At 39.4% G+C, this 27,012-nt stretch overlaps 1 protein-coding gene across 5 annotated transcripts in view; it reads left to right on the top strand.

Moving 5' to 3' along the window:
- The window catches only part of DYNC1I1 (dynein cytoplasmic 1 intermediate chain 1), a 289,366-nt gene that overhangs the window by 60,027 nt on the left and 202,327 nt on the right, over positions 1-27,012 (top strand). For all 5 annotated transcript variants that reach the window (XM_090287212.1, XM_090287216.1, XM_090287214.1 and 2 more), the window contains one exon: positions 9,552-9,667. In XM_090287212.1, the coding sequence (XP_090143338.1) occupies positions 9,552-9,667 (116 nt within the window). The remainder of the gene's footprint in view (positions 1-9,551; positions 9,668-27,012) is intronic.

The following is a 27,012-nucleotide window of genomic DNA, read 5'->3' as shown; positions in this document are numbered from 1 at the left end:
ATAAATCTTGAGGTTCTCCAGCCTGGCTGGTGGGAGCAGACACCATTCCTGTTTCTATGTAAGTGCCCAGAACTGTTACCTCTAATTCCTTCAGATAATTCTTCCCTTGGTCTCAGGTAGCTTCCTTACATACATCCACTGATCAATACTAAGCTAATCCTTAAGAGCAACTTTCTGAAGATTTTCTGAGTTTTCCTTTTGTGCAGTTTTCTTCTCTCTGTTATTGTGTCCTGTGAATTTTAGGTGCCTTGGTCTCTCTGGACTCTGCAGTCTGTCTCCCCAACTTAGGAAATCCACTAAATTTCACCTGGGTTTCCTCCTTGCACCGTGGCCTGAAGACTCTTAATCCAGTAAGCTAGAGAAGTTGTTGGGCTCATCTTTTGCTTCTTCTCTCTCATGTACAGTATTCCCATCTTTCATGGCCTGATCCTTAGTGTCTTGCAATTTACAGTTTCATTCTAACTGCTGTTCTTTTTCTTTTCTTTTTTTTTAGTTGTTTTAGACAGTGGGTAAATCTGATCTCTATTACTCCATCTTGACCAGAAGCACAGATGTGTCTGGTTTGCATGTTACCTATGTGATCAGCAAAGTAAATGGCAACACAGGGAGATGATGTGGCATTCAGAAAAAAAGTACCTTCAAGAAAATTGTAAATGAAATGAGAAAATAAGCACAACGCAGCTTGTTTTACTTTTGTTTTAACCAGACAACTACTTTTTATAACAAAAACACTTTGCTTTCTTAGGCTATAATAAAAAATTAAGTGAACTGAAGATGGTAGAAGTAAAAATGAAATAATAGAATAAAAGATCACAGGATAAAAAATATCCGTATAGGCTGGTAAGTGAATAAATGTCATTGAAATGTGGGGTAGCAATGAGCAAGTCTGAGGGAGAGATTATATTTTAAACATTTTCTGTTGTCTTATAAACAGAAAGTAAGTGAAAGTGCCATCATGATATTGCCAGTCTTTAGGCAATGTGCTGAGTCAGCATAAAGGAAAGGTGGGTGGAAGGGAGGCAAAGATTCTAAGTGATGAAAGACATCAATGAGAAGTAAGGATATTCTATGGCCCCTCACTTCAAATTCTTAAACCCAGTAGTACAGAGGAATATTTAATGGCTTATGATTTCATGAAGGCCTCACAATTATATTTCCTCCGTGTCTTATTCGTATATTAGACTCTTAGTAGGGTTGTGAACGTTTGAAAAGCAAAGAGAGAATAAGGAAAAACTGAGGCTGTGAGCAAGGATTTAGTTGCTCCTACCCTGCATACCCTGCAGGAGGAACTTAGAGATTTCTTCTATCCTTGGGAGACATTGTCAGAAGGTGGTGGCTTCTTTTTTCTCTCAATCTTCTCTTCATTCTTGGCTGGAAGAGAGGATATTACTCCTGAATCCACTAGGCACCATCCCAACTGCTGTGGTGAAACAGCAACATCACTGCCAATAATAGGAGTTAAACCAGCTCTACAAAGGCACCAGAAAAACATTCTTCAAGGTAGTGAGAGGTATCTGAGAAAAGCTAGCCAGGCAGTTTGAGAGGTCTTTCCATGTTCTCAAGTTAGTTGCATTTGCCTAATGGAACAGTAATAACCTTGTTAGCCTTTGATTAAATTATCTTCTTTTGGCTTATTCTCTTCAGGTTTTGTCAAATGTTCTTATGCATTATGTTTAGATCTCTGGTTTGAATGAATTTATAAGGTTTCCCATGTAACAATGCCTGGTATTCTCTTGAGAATGATATAGGTTGTGTTCTTGAGCAAACTGGTGATCATTTCCTCTTCAAAAACACATAATCAAAATCAAAGTTTCTATAGAAATTGAAATGTAGAACAGCATCTTGTAACTTGTGCATACATATGTGTGTGTCTCAGAAGGTAATGCATTGCAGAATCTGAAACAATAGAATAAACTTAGACCTATGAAAAACTTCAGTAAAATCAGTTTAACAGATCCAGTCAAAATTTGGTCACAAGACTGAGAGAAAGCACTTTGCCCACCTCTTAAAATACCCATGTATTTCGTCCCCAAACATTTCTTGACAAGCTTCTCTCAGCCAGTTTTTGTTTTCCACCCTCAAGAATCTTGTGAAAGCAATTATGGGACATTTTCTGTTCCACACTAGCAACTGAATTTAAAAAGCATTCTTTTTTTATTCCAATTTGGAAAAATGAATATAGCTAATTGGTATGGATGTGTGCTTATCCTTGGTACTCAGTGTCTTGAACAAGTCTGTTATGTTAAAACTCTATTGGAGGTTGTTCATAAATGTCAATTTAATGAAAGGCCATTCCTATATAATTTTTATATTATCATAGTTTGTATGTATGTAATACTGGAGAAAACACACTTCTGTACCTTCTTTCCTGATAATTCTGAACTTTAAATTTCCTTTGTAAAGTGGGCATTTTATAGCAGAACCTTCACCAATATTTCGAGCTCTATTATAACCATGACTATTTTGACTCCTGTCTCTTCCTGGAAAATTTGCGAGATGTACTTGTGTTATGAAATTCAAAGCAAACCCTTTGGCTGGGCCCTGTGCCTGTTGACGGAGCCAGACTTGACATTTGCTTCTGTTCAGGAAAAATACTTCAGCTGCCAAACTAATATCTCTGCACAGTAAGAAGTAAATACCATGGAAGTGAAATAAATACTTCCTTAAATGATTTTTTAAAATGTGAACATAGACTATGGAAACTCATCCTATTTGATGTAATCAGAAAAGGTCAACTATCAAGCTGCAGCTCAGTCCTTGGAGGGAGACACCCACTCTGAACATAAATGATGAATTGAATGTGGTGAGGGGGCTGCCACACCAGGCTCACCTCTTCTGTGTGGGGCCCCAGGTCCCCTGTCCTCTGTCTGGTGTCCCGTTCTCAATTCTGGGAATTGGTCCTTGAGATGTCACATTTTGACATCTTATTACATTAGCGTATAGCGTAGGGTGCTTGGAAGATGAATTAACCTTGTATCACTTTTAGAAACCTCTTTCACGTTACCCGAGTTTCCATACCCTTAGCTCCCTATATTCTCTTTATCTGTTGGTGCAGCATTATCTCATGTGACTCTCAGTGGGTGGCTGCCAGGGCCACAGTTTCTGTTTTGTCTTCTTTTCTGAGCTTTTTCCTTACATCTTATACAACTGGAAATCTCCTTACCACCAACTCAGTCACTGAGGTACTCGTTCCACCCCCAACAGATCTTTCTCTAGATTCCCCGATGTCTTCCAGTTACACCACTCACTTCTCTTTCCACAAGGCATGAAGTCTTGAAATAATCTCCAATCTATTATTTTTCCTTTACCCTCCATACCAAGAAAATTGCTTGGGTCTACCCTAAATTCCTTTCCAGAGTCACCCAACTACAACATTTCCTTTGTATCCCCAGTGACATCACCATGAGTGCTTTCTCATCACCCTGGGCCAAGTCTCTACACTGGATAGACAGTTGGTTACAAATCCAGTAATCATTTCTCTGGTTGTCCTCTTTGAATTAATGCTTTGCCTGGATTCTCTGATTAGTTACTGAACCCACCCACCCTTTGCTTATAGATCGTTTCTCAATTCCCCCTTTTCTCCACACTCAGCTTCTAAAGTCCCACACATGGCCTCTGCTTGCTCATTTGTAAAACGGGGATTTTGATTCCATTCTTCACACAGTTGCTATACTAATATGTTTCCAGTGTCTCTTGGAAGCTGTCATTTTCTTACTTAGTAATGTTTAGTAATTCCTCATCTGCAACATAAAGTCCAAGTTCTTTCACCTGAAATTTAAAGCTCTCTAGTCTTCCCGCCTCAATATACCTCTCCACATATACCTCTTCCTGCTTTTCAACTTACAACTTCTATTCTGAAAAACTGTTCTCTCAGGCATAAGATCTGAATTCAGTCTTTAGATCACAGAGCCTCTTCCCTAGAACACCCTCTTCATTCCTTTCCATTTGACTGGGTCCTGCCTATCCTCCAAGACTCCCATCAGGCCTCTATTCTCAGTGAAACTTGCTTTGTTTCCCCAAACACATACTCTGCACATTAGACTCTCCTGTCCCGTTTATTATGTGACTTCTCATGTTGGCTCTTATTATTTGCTACCTTTCATTCTTTTAAAGATTATTTATTCATTGATTTTTAGAGAGAGGGGAAGGGAGAGAGAGAGTGAGGGAGAGCAACATCAGTGTGAGAGGGAAACTTCTATTGGTTGCCTCCTGTACATGCCCAGACTGGGGACTGAGCTTGCAACTTAGGCATGTGTCCTGACTGGGAATCTAACCAGCAACCTTTTGCTTTGTGAGACGATGCTCCAACCAACTGAGCCACACTGGTCAGGACGCTACCTTTCATTCTTATTTGCCTGTTGCCTTTTAATGAATCTGTTTGATCTCCATATTCTCTCTGTGTTATAAGCATCTGGCATAGTGTTGTGCTTCAAAAATTGTTTATGGTTGCTGATAATGATGTTGGCTAAACTAGTGCCTTTGGTAGTTGTCAAGGACATGATAGATAACCACATAAGATTCCTGGACAAGGAAGAAGTGGTACAATTATCACTCTGTTTTAGGGGCCTCTTCTTTGAGAAACCTCAGAAATTTGTAAGCAGCACAAGGAAAAACATCTCTGGTAGTATCATCAATATATCTTGGGGATGAAATACTTACATGCAAATAATCAGGAATAAAACCCTGCAGGACTGAGTCTGGGCCCATTGAGAACATTCTTTTATTCCTTGGCTTTGACCTACTTTGGCATCTGGCCAAATAATTCTCTGTCTCTGGGAACATCTGTTACTGGTTTATTTGCTTTATTTCTAGGTTCCTTCCCTTCTCCAGAGGCGGCGCTATATTACAATAACCCCTTTTGATTTTTTGACTTGTGACCCAAGTTCCTGAATCTGCACCTTATTTACCCACACTCGTCTCTTGCCACCAGGTCTAACGATATATCCTCAACATTATGATTTCCAGCCATTGAACACACTGAGGCTACTATCCAATGACCATTATTGAGAGTCTTTTGTGGTTTACAATTTCTAATATTTGAAGAATTTCTTAGATACCTGAGGTATATTTTTATTCTAGCTTTTTTTTTTTGAGGAGGGGGAGTGGTATTCACAGAAGCTCTTGCACAGTCACATTAAAAAAAAAATCCTACTAATGTCGGGCTCAGTCTTGTGGCTTTACCCCCCAGTACTGGTAGGGGTCAGAAAATGAATCATCCACTTGGGGACAAGTGTATCTCTGAGGGTTATCTGATGGCACCTGTGAAATTCTCCGGGCAGCCAATTTGCTTAAAACTTGAGCTGCCTGAAGCCAGTTCTCTGATAATATGAGGCTCCTTCATGCATCCAACAGATGGTACAGCAGTATTTATGCAATATTATTTATTTACCTGGCATATGAAATGCAGAAACATCAAGTTTGCTGTATAGAATTCACTGTGGTCTGAAATGAGAACATCAGAATCTGAGTTGTGCTGTGTTTTACTGATTTAGGAAGAATTTGATGATGCTTATGCTCAGGTGTTCTGGAAGCTTTCATGAGCTTTGGGAAGCTGTCCGATGATGAGCTTCCTCTTGAATCCATCTTCCCACAGTCATATTTGACTACTGGTTGAGGCCAGTACGCATCACTGAGGACCGATATTCATGACAAAAGCCTTTCTCAGCTCCCCTGCTCAATCTAGTCTCTGAATATTAAGAAAAATGAAGCATGGGGCGCCTGAATAGCCACATGCAAATAAATGAAATCAAATTCCTACTTCATGCCATATGCAGAATTAGTTCAAACATAGATCAAAGACCTCAAGCTCAGAAATAAAACTATAAAATTCTTAGAAGAGAGCATAGGTATAAATTCATGATCTTCGATTGGGCATGGTTTCTTAGCCATGAGACCAAAAGCACAATCAGCCAATGAAAACATAGATAAACTGACTTGGTTAAAATTTAAAACTTTAGTACTTCAAAAGACACCATCAAGAAGGTGGAAAGGCAACCCACGGAATGGGAGAAAATATTTGCAAATCATATATCTGATAAGGGCCTAATATCTAAAATATATGAAAATCTGTTACAGCTCAGCAATTAAAAAGACAAATAACCCAATTTGAAAATGGGCAAAGAATTTGATCAAGGCATTTCTCCAAAGAAGGTATACAAATAGCCAATATGCAAGATGTTTGACATCATTAGCCGGCAGGGAAATGCAAATCAACATCACAGTGAGATGCCACTTCACACTCACTAGGATGGCTATACTAAAAAAGACAGATAATAATAAGGGTTGACAAGGTTGTGGAGAAATTAGAACCCTTTACACTGTTAGTGAGAATGAAAGATGGCACAGCTTCTTTGGAAAACAGTTTGGCCTTTCCTCAAGAAGTTAGGCATAGAATCACATGTAACCCTGCAGTGCTACTCCTATTTACATATAAATTCCAAGAGAATTGAAGCAATATATCCACATAAAATTTTGTACACAAATGTGTATACCAGTGTTATTTATAATAGAGAAAAGTGAAAATAACCAAAATGTCCACCATACATATGAAAGTAGACAGAAAATAGATTAGTGGTTGCCAGGGGCTCTTTGAGAGGTAACAAAAAGTTAATGTAATTAGATAGTAGTGAGTTTACACAACTTTGTAAATACATTAAAAAACACAGAATTGTATATTTTTAAGGGGGGCTTTATAGTATGTAAAGTTTATTTCAATAAAAGATTAAGGGAGCTTTGATCTTATGTCTCTGATCAAAGAACTCTGCTTTCGCTTGCTATTTATAACCAACCCCCTCCCACCCATATCCTTGTCATTGCAAAATTATTTTCCCATTTAAATCCTTTACCTTTATTCTTAAAGGCATCTAGATCATAGTTTCTTTGAAATCTAGTGGGTTTTCTTTAGAACTCCACATGTAGGCATGAAGCATTTCTCCATATTTTCAGGTTACAGGGTCAGTGCCTTCAGAAGCTGAAGTTCTGTTGTTCATGGCTTTGAAAGGAACAGAAGTCTTTTTCTTTCTAAAAAAAAAAGCACAAACCCAGGGTCTCCCACTTTGAATTATCTTCATCTTTGAAATGTAGTGTATATATATTAACATATCAATGACAATATACATGTGTCTCATGCCATTTAGGACACTCTTTTTATTTGGGAGTAAGTCTGCATAATTCCAGCTTCCTTCAGCTTTGGTAGATGTCATTGGCCATGCTTAGTCACACTTTGTGCTTTATCTTCCGTGGAAAGGAACCCATTTTCTATATGAGTGCATGACTTAGCCATGACACTATACTGCCTCACTGGTTGATTTCAATTTGTCACAGTGGATTATAAAATTACAGATCAGCCTCCTATTGCCCAGTGCCTGCTGCTGGTCACCCAATAAAGAAGACAATAAGGCATGCCTACAGCTTACATCCCATGAGCAGCACGCACTGGAGCAGGTGTAGGTATCTCTTAATGGGATTGTGGAGATGTCTGGGCCCCACATAGATGCCCATGAAAGCCTAAGATCCAGGGTGGTCTTTCCATGCCAGAGGTGACCCCAATTTGAAGCACCTTATCAGTCCATGTCTCGTTTCCATCTCACCTTTTGGGGTCTCAGAAAGGTGCTCGGAGATATTCAACACCAGGAAGGGCTCTACCTCAAGCTTTCATGGGGTGTTTTTTCATATTTTCTTCTTCACATCCCTGAAGAAAGACCCCTTTCCAGAAGGGAAACATTTATCTCTGACCCAAGTAGGCTTTAAAATTATATCTGAGTTTTTTATTTGAAACTTGGAACGTTTTACCTTGTTTGGTACGTTTTTAGTACATTTTATGTGTTTTGCCCTAATTCTGTGTGAGGAGGCTTCATGGAAGGGCTGGAGACCCACCCTGACCCTCCTTACATTCTGTGACCCAGACTTCTGGGAAAACGAGGCCCCTGTAGCCCAGGGGTGTGCAGCGCTCAGGCTGCAGCCCTGCCCACTGGGCCTGTAGAGGCAGCCGGCTGGGCTTGTTCTCCAGACCAGCCCTGTACTTGTTTGTACTTTCTCTGTGTACATCTTAGATCTCACCTCAATTGTTCAGTAAGTCATGGAAAAGAAGAAAGTTTTGTTTTCCAAGAATGGTTGGGAAATTATGCATAGAAATTCCTGGTGGTTCTGTGCATTTTCTTTCATTTTATTATGACTACTATTAAAAAGAATAAATGAGTCTGTGCCATCTGCTAGCAGTAATTAAATACAATAATGTGAATGGAGTGTGCTTGTACTGATCATAGTGAGCTAGAGAATGGGAGATTTTGGCTAACTGGTTATTTCCCCTTAATCTCATTTCCCCTCTCTCCTTCACACAGGTACTGTATACCTGTAAATTTTTAAGAAATATAATAGGATATGTTCAATATTAATATTAAGTATATATACAAAAATACTGTTCTAGAAAATATCATAGATTTATGTCTGTAAATTATGTCTATATATGCAGATAATAATATCTACATTATATGTATATGGTTCATATACTTTACCCATAACAGTCCTAATAGTAAGTACTGGTAATTTTACAGATGAGGAAACTGAGGCACAGATAAGTTAGATAACTTGTTCAAGATCACACATATGGCGAAGTGGTGGAGCTAGTGTTTATGTGCTTAATCACCAGTACGCTGCTTTCATGATCGATTGTTTCCTGGGTGACTCAGGAAGCACTTTTGCAGTAATTTGGAAATTACCATCTTACCATGGAGAACCTTAGGTAGGATTTAGCTTCATGGAGAAAGCCCTGGACCAGGACTCAGGCCAACAGTATTTCAGCCTGGTTCTCACTTTCCTAGTCTATAAGCTGCAGATGATGACAGCATCTGCCCATGTGCCTCACAGACATGAAAGACATCTGAAAGCCCTTGAGGTGCTACTGAACTATTCAGAAATGATTCTTTACGGGGTTACATGGGAATTCCAAGCTAAAACTTTATCACTATTATCCCAGTGCCCTCTTCACTTTTCTGTGTGATATCAATGTGTCTTTAAACAAATTCACATGCTGATCTGTGTTAGTTACTTTCCTGGAGAAAGGAGAGATGTTATGCTCCCTCTTGGAATAGCTTCTCATTGCCACACAGAGAACATGTTACTCCACTGAGGAATCATCTCTCTTTTTTTCACATTTGAGAAGCATACTTTTCTTTTGTCCCTTTCACCTAAGAGACTAGAATTTTATATTACAAATGAAAATTCCCTTCGTGAATTTAAATCAAGCAAAGTCAGAGATGCTCAGAATGGAAGAGGTCTCATCTGAGCTGGACCAACACCTTGTTTTATAGATAGAAAAACTGACGGTCACCATGAGAGACCCCCTAGACATTATCCAGCAAATTAAGGCCAAAATAAGCCAAGAACACAAGTGTCCCAACTTCCGGCTCAGGGTCAGTTCTACTTGCTCACCCTGACCCTTATACTGGAAGCTGGGGGTGTTTTGGGCTTGCTGTACTCCTCTGTTTCGTTACTGAGAGCTCTTCTGCATGGACTGCCACCCTCTCTAAGCATCTGTCCTTTGTTACTTACAGACGAAGACTACATAAGCTGGGAGTGTCGAAGGTCACCCAGGTGGATTTCCTGCCCAGGGAAGTAGTGTCCTACTCCAAGGAAACCCAGACTCCTCTAGCTCCACATCAGTCTGAAGGTGAACCGCGTCTTTTGTTTACTTTCCATATAATCTCTGGAGAAACTACCAGGGAGTCACATCGTCCTTATTAATTTCCTATTTTACCATGAGATCTTCACAGGAAACAAACGTAATGACACATCCAAAGGCTTAAGTCGCTTTTGTCTCTGGTTTTGAAAGCTCTGAAAAGGGAACCCCATGGTACTCCTCCAAAGGACCCGTGAACTTTAACATGGGTAACAGTGTGGGAGATGGGGTGGCAGGGGGGCATGTCAAAGGGTGTTACAATAGAAACTTCTCTAAGTTTTATCAGTAAGAGTGTGTACATTAAGAGTCATCATTTGCAGGAGTCAGCAAACTACAGCCCCACTACCTGTTCTTCAAAATAGTGGTTTAGAACAGTCGCACCCTGTTATCTGTGTTCTTGTGGTTGCTTTCTGGATACAGTGGTAAGGTGGGGTAGTTGTGACAGAGAATTTATGGCTCACGTAGCCCAAAATCTTTAATCTGGTGCTTCACAGAAAAACTTTGCTGACCCTGGCTTGGCTTTGTCAATTGCGGTGACAACACTCTAGAGTTTCTTACCATAAGTTAAAAAGCTTTTCAGTGCAAGCTCAGCAGAGGTGAATGAGAATTGATCTCATACCTCCTTCATACATACCAGAAACATTAAGTGGAAAATTTTCATTCAAATCTCAGTGAATCAAAAATATATGCTCATAAAAGAAGTTAAAGCTGATAAATGAAAATGCTTCCTGGAAGTCAAAAATTACACCAAAGCAGAAGAGGGACCTGTGTATACTTAAAATAAGATAAGCAAAGATTGTGTTGTTCAAGAATTGCATTATTGTTATAGCTAAGCATATTCTTTTTTTCCCCTTTATGTTGTTGTATTGCTCGGTGCGGTGAAGAGGAAGCCAGATTTCTGGTTTCACTGTTGTTATGTAGTACGTACTGCAAAAAAGCCAAGAGAATGAAAAACGATTCACTTTACCTGCTTGGTTTACAGTAAATATATAAATCAATGCAGTTTGGTTTGTGCGAGCTACAGAGCTTTTCAATTTTGGTTTTAAACACATAATGTCAAAAGCAAAGTGAAATCGGATTCCTTGAAGTAGAGCTCTGCCTGCAGGTCTTCTGAGACCCGTTCCTGGGTAAAGCTGGCTGGCATGGGGACTATTCGATTAGCTGGTAGCCAGGCCTCCATTTTTCAAGCCTGATAGTGAAATCAACATTTAGAAGCAAACAAGTAGCACCCTCTGGTGGTTGAATTTGAAACCACCCATTGCAACAAACGTGAGACCTGTATGTTAATGTGACAGAAAATACAAAGTTAGAAAAGCATTTGGAGTTTACCTACTCTATCCTTGGGCCTCGGGCAGATCAGCAAGATCGTTAAAAAACAAACCCAACCCAAACATTTGTTTGAGTTAATTTGCTGCCAAAGGTATTTGCAGACTGTAGCCTGAGCTATGTTTATTTAGCCCCGAATTTGACTCATAACATAAAGTTATACAACTGAAATAGGAGAAGTAGTGAATTTTTGTTTTTATATGTGTAGACTTCAGATATTGGAAAAAGTACAGAAATATTTACAAGGGAAGATACATTACGGATGAACAGGCCTCAACTCTAAACTTTTAAACTGGACACATCAAAAGGAAAAGGCTGTGCATCTCATTTTATTACTGCAGAGAGAGCTTGGGAGCCGTCATTACGCTGAGGTCCAAGCAGCAAGAGAAAAGGAATTGATTTCTCAGCTATTGGCAGAAAGTCTGTTCTGTTCTGTTAACGAGACTCATAGAGTGTTTTGTGGTGATGGGCGTCTCAGTAGTTCAGATTCCACAATACAGGCTGGAACGCAGAACTAGCTGCTGTAGCTCTAGACATTAAAGCAATTCCCAGTGGGCTTAGAAGAACTTTGAATTGGGGTTCAGCAAATTGTCCTGTCACCACAGATGACTCCTTGGCCTTTGTCTGCCCAGAGTCGCCCAGCCATCAGGCTGATGAAGGTGCCCCGTGCTTGCCTTTCACCTGCTGTGTGAAGGGAGGGGGCAGAGGGAGAGCTGAGGGGGGCAGAGGGCAGCAGTCAGCAGACAGAGATGCCATGTGGCAGGTTTGGGGTGGCTTCCGATTTGGGGGCTTGAGCCATGGCAATGTCTTCATGACAACTGCAGCCATTTAGAGGCAGGAAACAACGAACTACTGAATTTATGGCACAATGAGGCACCTGAAGGCATAATATTTAAAGCTGTAGTGTATATAAGATCCACTTTAGATCATTATTGCCTATGAAGGAATGACGATTATTTTTTAAAGTCATTATATGACTATGGTAAATTTAATACTTTCAAACTAATAATCTCAGATCATTGATCTGTTGTATATCTAATGGGGTTCTTGTGCATTTTTTTTTCACATGTTCCCATTTTATTCTTTAAAATGAAGGGGAAGGTACTTGGGATTTGCCCAAGCTTAAGTCTTTTCTCCATATATAGTAAAATGAATGGTCTCAATCTGTGCTCATAATGACCTGTTAAGAGAAACACTCCAGAGAATGATTTAAACCAGGAAGATTTGGGAATGACAGCTATATGAACACTGTTTTTTGGGGTTTTTTTTCCCTCCAATACAAGTTTAGACCTTCCCTCTCTGCTTCAGGTCATTAGTTGAAGAGGAAGAAAGCTGAGATTAGGAAACACTGATTTGGGGGGGAGCTGGATCTTTCTACCCCACAAATATTTTAAACACATGCTTTTTATTCCCAAGTAGTAAGAAAGGGAAAAAGTGTATATGGTTCCCTGCCAAACTACCTCTGCCTGGCCTGTTATTAACATCGCCCCTTACTGACAATGAGGTCCTGATATTAGTTAGGAAGCCAGTCTTCTGAGCCTTTATTATAGCTAGTAAAGGGCTGTCTCATAACAGACACCCAACAAATGCTATTGAATGACAAAGACGATGCCAGACACCCTAGAAACTCCAAGTTCTACAATAACTCCTGGAAGAAGGAGAACTTAGTAACTTACTGGAAAGATGCAAGCCAGTCTGGAGGGAGGAGGAGGAAGAGGAGACTTACACAACCTGTTGATAGTTTTGAAGAAGTCTCCGATCTTCCTCTTTTCTTCATGGTATCTTGTAAGTGGGAATTTAGTGACCTAATGTTGGTCACACTTCCCCCTTTACTTCCTTCCCGTACCTTATTTCTAACTTTCAAGAAAGCCCAGTTTTCTTGCACTTTCCAGGTGGTGTGCAGCCTCATGCCTCAATATGCTTGCACAAACCATCTCTGTGCCCAGAATGCCATCTGCCTTGTTTGCCTTCCTTCAGGACCACATTCAAGGGTCAGCTTGTGGGTAATTCCACTTCTGGTTAATTTCCCCCCTCATGCGGGCACAGCTGCTTTTCTCCTATCACACTGTATTTAATTTTTATTTTAATGTCTACCTTTTAGACTGTGATCTTCTTGAAGGCAGGGCGTGCCTCCAAGGGCCAACATAGTGCCTGGCACAAAGAAAGGGCTCAATAGATATCAATGGAAGAAATGAAGAAAGAGATGATCCTAGAAGAATTTTAAAAAGGAAAGAGAAGCTACTTGTTGCATTGCAGGGAGGATGGAGTATGATCCATGCACTAAGGCTATGTTAGTTTTATGGGGTTTTCAAGGAAAAGTAATGAAAGTGAGGTTGGTTGTGTGGGGAGGAGAGCTCTCTGCAGCTGGGTCCCTGATTCCATCCCCAGGCCGGTGCAGACATTGGTGACCATGACATAATTATGAGGGCTGAAGAGGAAAGTCACTGAGGCAGCCTGGGTTGGCCCAGGACAGAGAAAAGCAGTCATCAAGTTTTTACTGTGCAGAGATGCTCTTTAAAGTACTTTGAGTTTGGGATAGGTGTGCAGGAGGGTGGCTAAGGAAGGCTCTTGTTTCACCTTTGTACTTTAAAAAAAATATTGTCTTGGTTGGTTAGGAGAATTTCTGCCTTGGCTTCCCATCCTCTCCAGCACATACTCCACACAGAAGCTGCAAATATAGAGATAGTTGCCCTTACTTGTCTAGTCCGGCACTGTCCAATAGAAACATAATGAGCCATTGTTAATTTTAATAATATGTTTTATTTAACCCAGTATACTAAAAACATGATCATTTGAATATGTAATCAATGTTAAAATTATGAATGTGTATATTTTTTATATAAATCTTCAAAGTTTGTTTTTTCTACATTTACGGCATATTCAAATTCAGACAGTAAATTTTTATTGGAATTGCTTGAACTATAATAAGATTTTATAAAATTTACAGTTCAAAATGTAGACTCATATAACACTGTCATTCCAAACATATTTAAAAGTTCTTCAATAATCAAATTGAATATCAGTCTTTAAGTTTAAATTTAAATTAATTAAACTTAAATAAAAGAAAAAAATTAATTTCCTTAGTTGCATGAGCCACATCTCAGCATTCAGTTGTCCCACTGGCTGGTGGCTCCTGCGTTGGACAGCTTAGGTCTACCACGACCCATCTGTGAAGCTGAGACCCCCAAGGCCAGCCTGATAGTCATTGCACCTTGGCTGGGCAGAGGGGCTTGGGCTAGAAGCCCTTTCTCACTTGTAGAGAACTTCTCCAGGTGAATGACGACATCATAGATCCTTCTTCTTTTGCTGAGGTCAGCCATATCCAAGGCCACCTGTAACACTTGTTAGATGATTGGACAGAAGCCATGTTGTACCCTCAGCAGAACAAATCTGGAATAAGGCTCATCCTGTCATTGTAGAGGCAGTTTGGAAACCCCTGTGGGTTTTACATGCATAGCTAATAGTTCACAGATTCATTGGGTCATTCATTTCTCTTACCCTGTCTTCATGCTGCCCAAAGGACTACCAAAGAACATGTATGACTTTGTCAGGTGTCTACATCTTTGCTGCTCCCCTCTTCTTCTGCAAGAAGTGAGGAGAGATCAAAATTAAGATTGGACTTCTCAACTGCTGAAAGTTTAATTCTAAATTTCCTACACCTTGGTGGCCCCAGAAACATAATTCTTTCATACAAAATTGCCAAATGAAGTGATTTCCCAGATAATCTAAATGGAAATATTTATTTGGGACCTTAAATTTGAACTCAGATAGCTCTTAGATACAGTAGTCCCTCTCTATATTGCGGTTCATTTATCATAGCCTTACTGTATCACGGGATTTTAAAAAATATTATATTTAGTTATTTATCATGAATTTTTCGCTATATCATGGGATTTTACGGTACTATATATGTATGTTGTTAAAGTTACTTAGGTTTAAGAGTGTAGAATATGTTTAAGAATGTAAATAGTGTTTATAAAAGTGTGGAAAAGGTTAATACGGGAGTGGGAAGGTTAAAGAGGGACTGGGAACGGTTTATAAGTGTGTGGGAAGGGTTTATAAAGCCTTAAAATATATATAAATACTAAAATAAATGTAAGGGTCCTACTTCGCGGATTTTCACCTGTCGCGGGGGTGGGGGGCGGGTCTAGAACGTAATACCTGTGATAAGTGAGGGAATACTGTGTACAGTTTCCTAATGGAAGCCAATTCTGAAACACCTGGAGATGACTTGGAAGGAAGCAGGCTATGGTGTTAGAATCTTAACCCAAGCTCTTCAACTGGCTCCCAATTTCCTGGACCTTACACTCTTTCTCTGAACTTATATTTAACTCAGCCATGTGTTTGGATACAAGCCACGGTGGCCTCTGGGTTGCAAATTAAAATACCCCAGTAAAGATGATACGTGCTAATCTTATTCTTAGCTTCTATTCCTTAGATAAGAACTGACACTATTCCAGAGAAAGATTGACATCTGTCAATTTTTTTATTTTTTATTTTTTGCTTCCTTGAAATATGCCTGCTATTTCTCCTTTCACACTGGTTTAAAGTATTAATCCTCTTTGAGAACAAACTGTAGAGCCTCTGGGCTCATGTTAATAAGGTCAGGGATTGAAGGATCCTCTCCAGGGAGATTAGTTTTCTTTACAGGATGTTAATCTCATATCTCATATCTTGACAAGTCTCTTGAAAGACAAAAAAAAAAAAAAAAAAAACTATCTAAGAAACCTAGACATTCCAGGTATTACTTTTTTAAAGATATGATTTATATTAAGTAGTCAAAATGTCAAAATGTTCTGGTTAAAAAAAAATATTCTTTTGCCTATTTTTGAACCATTTTTTCAGCCATTAGTCACAACAGCTTTGATGGTTTAGTTCTTGATTTGGGTTAGACAATAAAATGATATTGACCTCAATGCTAGCCAGTTTTGATATTCCAGAGGAGAAGCCTTTAATCTCTACTTGGGTTCAGCAACAAACCAACACCTGTCGGTCAAAAGAATAATAACATAATGAAGTGGCTACACTATCGCTGTAAAATGTAAGGACCTTTTGTGTGATTTCCTTTAGAGACTGATTTGTCCAATTTTCCCCAGACACTATGGGCATCATCGGATCAGCTGGACTATAATTTCTAAGTAGTAAGCAACTTAAAAGTAGAAGCCCTTTGAGTCACCTGGTAAATGAATTAAATAAGTACATGCAAACATTGAATATGTTGTGTATAAAAACCAGAATGACCTACCAAGCAATATGATTCTTAGCATAATAGAAACAAGGTACTTGCTATATACTTTGAAGTTTAACAGATCACTAGACCCATAGAAACTGTTCTGAAGTAACAGGTCTCTATATTTCTAAAGCTTTTTCTCCTATCCTCTAGCCTACCTATGTCTTAACAAAATAGTGAAGGTACCAATCCAGCTTACTATCCAGGTCCTATTGGTGTGATGCCCTGTTTTGAAAGTAAGATGATCAAGGTATATAGATAGAGCCAAAGAGCTAGCTCAACCCTAATATAAGATGGTGAAGATACAAAGAGAAATTAGGTGGGTCTTCTCTTTCTGTCAAGCAAGTCTTCGTGTAGAATATGGTTTAGGGACACTCTCAGGCCTCTGTGTTCTCTCCTATATTCAGCTTTCTATTATTTCCTGGTCTGCACTCTCAGTTTCACATAAATGAGCTGGTGGGGCTGCAATTCAACAGAATAAAGTCAGGAAGCCACAAAATTTTAAATTTGCGTTTGATTTTGGCAGACATATCTGTAGACATTTATCACAACCAGAAAAATTCCCTGGGCCTATGCCTTGAGCTACAATATAGAGATTTGAGCTTGTCATCTCTTCTTTAAGCTGTCCAGTCTCATTAGAAGCTGCTCTCTCACCCTGGCATCTTTAAACTCTTCATGCCATTCGCACTATTCAATGGCAGTGACAGTTTGATCCCTTAAATCCTTCTTTTCAATGGACACTTCATTAAAGATCACCACAGAAGAAAAAAATCATCTAGTTATTTGTTATGGCTGACAGGTTCTCATTCCTGAACTCTAACTGAATTTCAATTTCTTCAGCCCCTATTAGGGCAAATAACCAACACCAATTCCCCAAGTGACTGTCTTCTGATACCAATTCCTCTACCAGTCTGGGATTGTGGTTGCCAAAAGTAGAAAATAACTCTGGTTAACTTAAATAGAAAAGGGATTTGTGGAAAGATATGAGATATTTGATAGAATTGACAAAAAGTTAGAGATTTAGGTTAGAAATAGAAAGAAGGCAGCCCTAACCCTCCATGTGACTTTATTGGGAAACAGGCCTTACAGCGGGTAATTAAGGTTAAATGAAGTCTCCAGGGTAGAATCCTAATCTCATAGGATTGGTGGCCTCATAAGAGGAAGAAGAGAGACCTATCTTTCTCCATGTGCATACTCCGAGGAAAGGCCATGTGAGGACACAGTGTGGAGGAGTCAGCAAGCCAGGAAGAGAGCTCCCAAGAAATTAAATCAGCTGGTAACTTGATCTTGGACTTCCCGGCCTCCAGAACTGTGAGAAAATAAATTGCTGTTGTTTAAGCCTCTCAGTCTATGGTATTTTGCTATGGCAGCCTAGCCAACTCAGACAGCAGCTAACATAGCAAAGTCATGCCACTGAACCTGTTCAGCTTGGTAAGAAGACTTCCTGTCACTGGACAGTCATCATTACGCTTAGGATTTAAACTCGGTAGTTGCTGCTACCTTGTAAACCTCCTCTCCCAGCACTTTGACCATGCTCCCTTGAGATTTAAAGAGCCATACAGAAGTCCACTAGCTGGGCCTAGGTTACCTGCCGTGCCCTAGCTGAGGGCGACCAGGCAGAGGAACAGGTACTCCCGCCCAGCTTCCTTTATCTTGGAGAAAGCTATGACTCTACTTTGACCTAGTTTGCTATACTCCCCTCCAACAAAAGGTGTTTGGTTACTGCGCAGCCAAAAATACATGTTTTAAAAAATGCCCACTCTGGTGTGAGAAGAAAAAAAAAGGTAAGTAAAGAGACAAATTATAGAAGATATATTTATTATGTGCTCAGCACATTCATGTATATTATTGTGCTTGTAGTGTCACTACAGAATGTACTCACCTTATGAATTAAATCAGCAGTGCAGAGAGAATGCAGCTCTTTCATTTTGTCCTCAGTTGTTTATAACACTACTGCCTGGCAGGGGAAAATTGGGAAAATTCATGAAATAAACAACCTCAATACAACCTATTTTAAAAGACTCAGTTGGTGTGTTCAGTTAAAATCAGGCAGAACTGGTCAAATTGTCATGGAACCTCACTCTCACCTACTTTTCTCCCAAGGATAGAGGGGAGAGGGATGAGCTGCACCTGGCCTCATGGCCTTAGCGGATGGAGCCTCATGCCAGTCCTCCGCAGTATGCTGGCTGACTCCTGCACTCTCTGACATGTTTTCTGTCCACCTGGGCACTGCCACCCAGTGCTGCAGTGTGCAGCTGGTGAGCTGTGGCTGTACTTTCGGTTTGGCAATGTTCCTAGGGAATGTGGGCTATTTCCCATTTCCCTCTGGATGACTAGGTCTCCTCTCAGCTTTCATTGTCTCCAGACTTTGAGTCAATACCCTGTTCTCTATTCAGCCCCTGACCCAGAAGTCCATCCCTAGCGCATGCTACATAATCCCTTATTCTACCACATTTGACCCCCTGGCAGACTGGCTCTCAGCTTAGCGACTGCGCCTCAGATGATCTGAGGGAGGCTCGGAAGCACTCATCAGTTATCTCTGTCCTATCATGCCAGCCAGCTCCAGCGAGGCGGGGTTACTTTGTGGTGAATGGGACCGGCTGCATAATGGCCTCCTCCTAGATTCCCAAACAAGGAATATGGCTCAAGGGTCCCTATGTCCGTGTCTCCTCTCAGTTATCTAACACTGTGCCTTTCCCAGTGCGTCTCCCCAGAAAGTGGAAAGCCAGATATATTTGAAAATTTTTATCTTCTCTTCTCTAAATACTCCTTTTCTTGCCATTTAGCTGGAAATAAATTTAGCCCCCACTAGGGCAAATAACCAACACCAATTCCCCAAGCAACTGTCTTCTGATACCAATTTCTGTACCGTACATTTAGGAAAGGAGTAGACCGAAGGAATGATCTTTACTGTTTTTGACATTCTAAATGATAAGAAAAAGGAATTTGGAATATCCTTTCTACCTCAATTAAATCTAGCTCTCATCCTACTGTGGGATTCTAAACTTCAATTTTTTTGAGAAGGGAGCTGAATCTTTAGCTGTTTTATTGTAATTCCTCTGTATCAGATTCTACCAAATTCTGTAGCAAATGAATACCTCATGTAGACTAGAGTGAAGATCACTGTGTTCAGACAGACAAATAGAAAAGCACATTAATAATTTTCAAATATAAACCACTACACACCGAAATGAAGAGAATGTTTTGTCCATTGCTCCTGGTCAATGAGAGAGCCAAGAAATACTGGGTTTAAAGAATGCTAAGAGATATCTCAAGCCTTTTATTCCCTTGAGAATAATAATTGATATGTTGACTAACTCAAGATGTAAAGGTTCAACTTCCAACATGGCAATATGGGAGCTAGCTCTGTGGATCTGCTTTCCAGTAAAATGAGTGAAAATTATGTTTTAAAAACCATTTAAAGTCTCTGGAAATGGTCCCAGGAGCATGCAGCTAAATTTTTTTTTAATTTTTATTCAAGAAAACTTGCTAAAACTCGGTAAGAACAGGGTCTGTGGTGTTTGAACCACAGCCTGCTCCCTTCTTCCTTCCGCCCAGTTCAACTAGAAGCAAACTCCACTTCAAATGGGTACTTCAAAGAACACAGAGGTGCCTCTCTCTTCCCCCACCAACTCCCAGTTGGGGGGCTGTTGTGGAGTAAGTGCGAGAACCAAACGGTCGGAGACAATCAAATTAGAATTTAAAGAGCCTTTATTAGCTGGCCAGCGACTGCCCACCCATCCACAAGTCGGACGTAGGTGGACAGCCCCGACCTTAGGGATTGAGGGGGTTTATAAAGCAGTTCAGGTACATTCTTGTTCCTGCAGGTGTAGAAACTTGGACAGAAATACAGCTTGTATAGACAAAAATTTCCCACTATTCCCAGGTCATTGCTCAAAGGAATAAATCGCTGCTCAAAGGAATAACAGTTAGGTCAAGTTCCTTGTCCTGCTTGGTTTAAGCATACAACCGTGGGGGTCTGGTTCCCAGGACCCAAGTTCAGCTGATTACCCTACTGACTAAACAATTAAGAAATACCCTTTAACATTCCCCACTAAGAAATACCCTTTAACAGGGGCTATGGTATCTTCATGGGAGGAGCAAGGTATTTGCATTTTTACTTCTGCCCCAAGCTAACTGTTACAAAACTTAAGAGCCAAGCAAGTGCAGCTGAAATATGCATATTCTCTTCAGCCTAGTCCTTACTTGAGGGGTGGGAACTTTACTTTGGGCTCAGTGTGCTAAACGTATTGGAGCCCCAATCACCCTCACCCCAAGTTCATGTGTAAAGCAGAAGTTCTATTCAAGGAGAGGCAAGCCAAATAGATCAGAGGCTACCCACCTCTGAACAGGGGTGTCACTCAGAGAGAAGTATACTACTGTCCCTCCCCCAGCTTAGAGTCTTGGCTCAGAGATTTTGCCCAGTGAAAGAAGCAGTCCATAAAAAAGCTGAGAATCTCTTCCCAAAGAAGCTAACTGTATTTGCAACACAATGTGAACATGTTTAATCCTAAGGAAATTCTCAAAACATTGGAGGTTATAGTGTAAAGCAACTAAGGAGCAATTGGTAGAGGCATTTGAGATATAAACTGAGCTATATGCCAGCTAGTTGCCCAGACAGAACCAGGGAAACAGACAGCTAAAGAAGACCTTTCCTGGGATCAGAAAAATCTCAACTGATCTAAAAAACTATCCCTGTATGCCAGGTGGGTACTAGACTTATGGGGGAGATCATTTCATAAATTATGTAAATATATAACCACTATGTGGTACACCTGAAACTAATATAAAATAATATGGAATGTCAACTCTAATTGAAAAAAATAATAATAAATTTAAAAAAATTAAAAAACTATCCATAAAGGGACCTGAATTCAATTAAATCAATCTGTGGAGAAATTTGTGCCCCAGGGCTTTGTTGCTGAAAACAATGGAGCAATCCCTCCGCAATTAATGGAATTTAGCAGCTGGGTGTGGTCAAGGAAAGGGATGGTTAAAGGGACTGCAAAGGACTGTCAGTCAAGATGTCTGTGCACATGCCTAAGGCTGTACCCTCCTGTGAGCAATATCAGAGGTTTCACACTAGGGGGGACAGGGGAAGGGGAGAATAGACTTGATCTAAATAACTCAATCACTAAACAAATAAACAAGCAAATAAAAGTAATCAACCCCTGAAGAAGGGGAAGGGGAATCAACTAGTATCCAAACTCTCTAAAATATATTATCAAAAACAGTGAGTTCCAAGAACAATGACAAAAGTGAGGCATACAAAGAAACTGGTGTGTCAGACAGGGAAAAACGTAGACAGGAGAAGCTGAGAGTGACCAGATGTTGGATATATTGATAAAAACTTCAAAGTAAATGAAGGTATGATTATAGTATTTCATCAGAGATTATCAATACGTAGGTAGAAATAATTTAAAAAGAACCAAATGTAAATTACAGATTTGAAAAGTACAAAAACTGAAAAGAAAAATTCGTTAGAGGGCACAATGGTAAATTGAAATGGCAGAGGAAAGAACTAGCAAATCTGAATATAGATTGATAGAGTAATCAATCCGAAGCTTAGAAAGAAAAAAAAAAAAACAATGAAGAAAAATGAGGTCCTCAGAGCAATGTGGTATAACATTGGATGAATCGGTATACATGTTATGGGAGTGCAGAAGGAGAAGTTAGAGAGAAGGAGCAGAAAATATCTGAAGAAATAATGGCTGGAAGCTTCTCAAGTTTGATGAAAACTTTTATCTACAAACCCAAGTGTCTCAACAAACTCCAAGTAGAATAAATTCAAAGTTCCAAAAAAGACACATCATAGTAAAAATACTGAAAGCAACAGAGGAAAATGAATTTTCACTTACAGGGGAATGCAGTAAGATTAATAATTGTCATCAGAAGCAATGACAGCTGGAAGACAGTGGAATAACATATTTAAAGTGCTCAAAGAAAAAAAAAACTTGCCACTAATAAATGTGAACGGAACAAAAACTTTCTTTCAGAAATGAAGGTGAAATAAAGACATTCCAAGGTAAGCAGTGTGAGAATCTGCTGCTAACAGACCCACCTTATGAAAAATACTAAAGGAAGTTCTTCAGCTTGGAAACAAGTAATCCCAGACAGCAAATCAAATCCACTGGAAAAAACAAAACAAAGAAAAACAAATCCACTAGGGGAAAAAAACAAAATCAAACCCACTAGTAACAACATAAAGGAAGTAGGTAAGAGCAAAGCTGCATTTGGCCCAAGAAAATGATTCCAAATGGTAATTTGAATCAACAGGAACAAATGGAGAAAATAAAATATTAAAGCTAAATAACAAAAGCTATAAGTATAATTGCTCTCTTTTCTTCTCTCAACTTCTTTAAAATACAATTATATAAAGTAATAATTATAACAATGCATTGTTGGCTTTATAAATATATTATATATAACAATAATAGCGTAAAAAGAAGGAGAGAGCATAGAACTGTATAGGTACAATATTTTTGTATATTTTTGGAATTAAGTTAGTACAAGTCTAAAGCAGTTCTTATAAGTTAAGATGTATATGGTAAACCCTAGGCAGCCACAAAGGAAATATCTAAAAAATGGAAAAAAAAACAACAAGTAACTAAGATATTATATTAAAAACATTCACTTAATATAAAAGAAAGCAGTAAAAGAATAATAGAGGAACAAAAGAAGGCATGGGGCATATAGAAAACGAAATAAAACAGAAGGATGGCAGATACAAATCCCACGATACTATATTAGTGCATGGGCACCATGGTGAAACGAGACCTGCCAGATAGAGACCTACAGGGGTCCTGACTTCACAATACTAGGCAGGTGTGTGTGACAGAGGAATATAGTAGCAGTACAGGCATACCTCATTGCACTTTGCTTTACTGTGTTTCACAGATGTTTCATTTTTTTTTCTTCTTTTCTTCCTATTGAACCAGCAGTAAAGTTACAACTTGCTTTATTGTGTTAGTCTGGTGTCAAACCTGCAATATCTCCAAGGTGTGCCTGTACAGATGAGAAAATTATAATCAAGAGATAATTCAATGGCTTACAAAGAGGTTTGCATTAGAAAAAAAGTACTGGGAAAGTGGTGTAAAAGAATGGAGAAAATTCTAAGGTGGCAGAAAATATTGCATGTGAAGGTGGCACAGTGTCAAGAAACTGATGGTAGATAAATTTTTTTAAAATGACAGTATGAGGTTATCCATAATAGAAATATGCTGTATCTTGAGGGTCAACTGGAATCTATTGGTAGTGACTGTCTAGATTGTTGTAATGAAGATTCTGAGGTTCCATTCTCCCTTATCTCAATGAAAGTAGAGTAAGTATTGGCAATCAAAAAGTAGGCAGAAAAGGATGCTTGGCTCTTGTAGCATAAAGCAAGCAAGAAAGCTGTAAACAAATAACTAGACAAGGAAGTGGAAGTGGGGGCAGGAGAGTTCCATTGGTCTCCATACATTTTAGACAGGCAAGAGGTTTAAATCTGGGGCATCCAGTTGAAAGCACTGGAAATTCAACCATACAGCATGGGCTTAATGGGAGGGAGATAGGTTGAAGGTTATGCCTACTATTCCCTTTTTCTGGTTTCCAGGATGAAAGAGCTTCCTTCAAAATGCCTGACTCTTGCTCCTTTCTTTTCTTCTAATAGAGGGAGAATTGTAGGAAGCTTGGCAGAAAATAATTATTGGCCAACATTTCTTGTTTGGATCTAACTAATTTGTGAATGGTCCTAAGCATGGGAAATTTGGTCTCTTGATAATACTGTCACTCCCAGACCAGGTAGTGACATAAGGAAAAGTGTTTGCTCTGCCACATAGGAACTGTTCCAGGGTCTGGAATTGGGGAAAGGTGCAGCACATTCAGTTAAGTTACAATTACCAGCCTATCCCTTATCTATAGTAATGATGAGAATTTGACCTTTACTTGTTTTATTTCTGATATTATTTCTCAATTAATTCAGAACTTGGACAGAAAAGAGTGGTGCTATTAATTTGACTCTTCAAAACCCCAGCATCTTGGTACATAGCCTAGAAATGTACCCCAAGCCTCTTATATGGTAAGAGAATTCAATCAACCTAATGAACTTCCCACCCACATCCGATGTTTCCTGCAGTACAGAGCTCGTTAGTGTAATACTCCTGACCTCTTGCCACCCCTGGACTTACTCCACCCTACCTCCCAGCCTCCATCCCCAGAGGAGGTCCAATGACTTGTCTCAGGCCAGCTCTACTTTTTTCTTGGGGAAACAAGCATACCTGTAGCATACAAATTGCCTTCTGCTCCTATTTGCCATTAGTCATACTCAGTTCACACTCAGTTGGGGAGATCTGTCAAATCTGGCCTTACCTGTGAGTGGGTGAGTAAATCTGCCTACTTTGGGAAATCAATTAGCAGGTCCACTTGGCTATCTCAGTAGGCTGTATTCTAATTCAGTCTTTTTCCATGTTGAAAGTGTTATTTTGACCCTGCTCCATTTTTACCTTTATCTTCTCATTCGAGTGCCATTTATATGTCTTTTAAGAATTTCAACAAGTATTAGGAAAATCATGACAAGATATCAGTTCTGGAGAGGTGAAAGTACTGAAAATAACATTAATAACCCTAGGTAATTTGACAAAAAAAAAAAAAGAGTCACTGATATCAAGGGAAGAGGCTTACATTCTAGCTGTAAATAAGCAAGAGCTTATTTACAGAAGTGGACCTCAAGGTCAGAATGGAACAAGTAATAAAGTCAACTTAATGTTGAGCCCTGAATGCCTTTTAATTCTTCATAAATGTGTGTCAGCCCTGGGCCTGTGTGTGGCAGGACCAACCCTACAAATTAGAAAGTGGTTTGTGAGCCCAGGGATCCAGGGAGGCTGCTACACCTGTTGGCTTATTAAGAAACAAGCAAACAAACAACAAACCATCACGATCATCACAGAGCCCTAACAAAGAATAAGATTTTCTATAAAATACTATGTACAGGATATCAGTTTTGTTAATAATTTAGATGGCTTTGTTGCAGGAAAACATATATCTGAGTGAGAAATTTTTCTTTTCATAAAATAAGATAATGTTTTGACCTATGGGAGAAGAGTCGATCTCATTTAACAGCCCCCAATTTGTAGTGTGAAATTTGTTTCCTTATGTTTAATAGAGCAAGTGGTCATTTTCACTGTGAGTGTGGCATACTGAAGACTCAGGATGTTGCTAAATATGTTTTTTTTTTTTTTGAACTGGAAAGAGTAAGTTGATAGCTCAAAGAAAGTGAGAATAACCTTCAAGTCCCTCTACTTGATTATTTTCTGGTGTCATTTGGCAGTCCCTGGCAGTCCCTGGCAGCCCATTCACATTTCCTGATTAAGTAAGCAATTGTGGTCAGACATGTGGCCATGCATAGAGTGGTATGCTAGATAACCTTAGTTCCAAGGTAAAATGCGAAACGTGATGAAATTATATGAGTTTGTAATATAGTAACTGTTCACAGAGAGTGAAATTTGCTTTGTGTATTCCTCATCTCATAATTCCCATTGGTTTCATACTTGCTTTGCCTGAGGACACCCTGTCTTCAGGGGTACCATTTAAAATTTCTTTCTATTCCTATTTTCTCCACTGTAGCTCCTATTTAAAAAGCCAGTCTTTCTCTTGGGCAACCATTTTGATCTGTTCAGATATCACAAAGTTTCTATCTTTTTTCAACCCTTTTCTTCAGAGGATATTGCAACAATAGATGAAAAAATGATTGGAAAATTCCTTTCCTTAAACTGTTATCTCAATGATGATATGATAGTTTGGTTTTGTTGCTGGAGGACTGAGGAAGTGTATACGTAATACCAAACTCCTCCTCGTAAAATGGATCAGGACAGTGTTTTTGCCAAAATTGAGAGTTTCTTAGTAATGATGAGTTTTGAGAAGCGCCTCTTTTCCCAGAAAAAAAAGAGTGCAGAGAGAGATACCATATTTCTTAAAGTACCTGGATAGAGAGCTTAAGCAGCTGTAACGCTTGCACTGTGGTAACCTCAGCAGAGTCATCTAGCAGAACTAAATAGTGGCCCAATCACCTTCAGGTGCCTGGGACAAGCAGTGATTTTGTCTGCCAGAGGGATTCTTGGGTGGGCTGGTGGTAATGTATCTCCCAGTAACCATTATTAGAAGTGTCAGCCTAGGTAAATTCATGCTCATCTGGGTCCATTTTATCTTATTTTGTTTTGATTTAACCCAGATCTTGAGATCCAAATGTTATGTTGAGTATTAGTTTACTGAGGTACAGTGAAATCTGAAGAGGGGGGGAAATGTTCCTTGCTACCCTTACAGAGACAACACACTGAGGAAATAGGACTTTTCCCCTCCCTATTTTGGTAATCCTTGGCTTGGCATATTTGGGTAAGAAAATGAAAGGTTTGCCCACATAGTTGAAATCTCTTGTCACATTATATCATCTGAAGCCTATTTGTATGTTGGGATCATTTTATTTGGTTTTGGTTAGACATAAAAGTGTTTTGTGGTTTCCTATTTTTTCAAGGCCTTCTGGCTCTTGGAAAATTGAGTGATTTCATCCCTGTCGGGTTTCCTAGTGAAATCTTGTATTTTTACTCAAATTACTTGATCAATTAGTTATGTCAGCTGCCCCAAATGTGCCTTTTTATTAATAGCACCTTTTATCAACTCATTGGAATTAGACGTCGCAACCATGGTCTGAGGCTGGTAACATCTTGCAATAATTTATAAATATTACTTAAAAAAATACCACCACAATTGCTCATTCGTGAACTTTTTGGATGTGTCCCTGTGTGAGAAA

The sequence above is a fragment of the Furipterus horrens genome, unplaced genomic scaffold (genome assembly GCF_987537825.1).
Source record: "Furipterus horrens unplaced genomic scaffold, mFurHor1.1.pri manual_scaffold_9, whole genome shotgun sequence".
In the NCBI taxonomy this organism is placed as follows: domain Eukaryota; kingdom Metazoa; phylum Chordata; class Mammalia; order Chiroptera; family Furipteridae; genus Furipterus; species Furipterus horrens.
The sequence above is the reverse complement of the archived record's forward strand: the minus strand, read 5'-3'. Positions and strand labels throughout refer to the sequence as shown.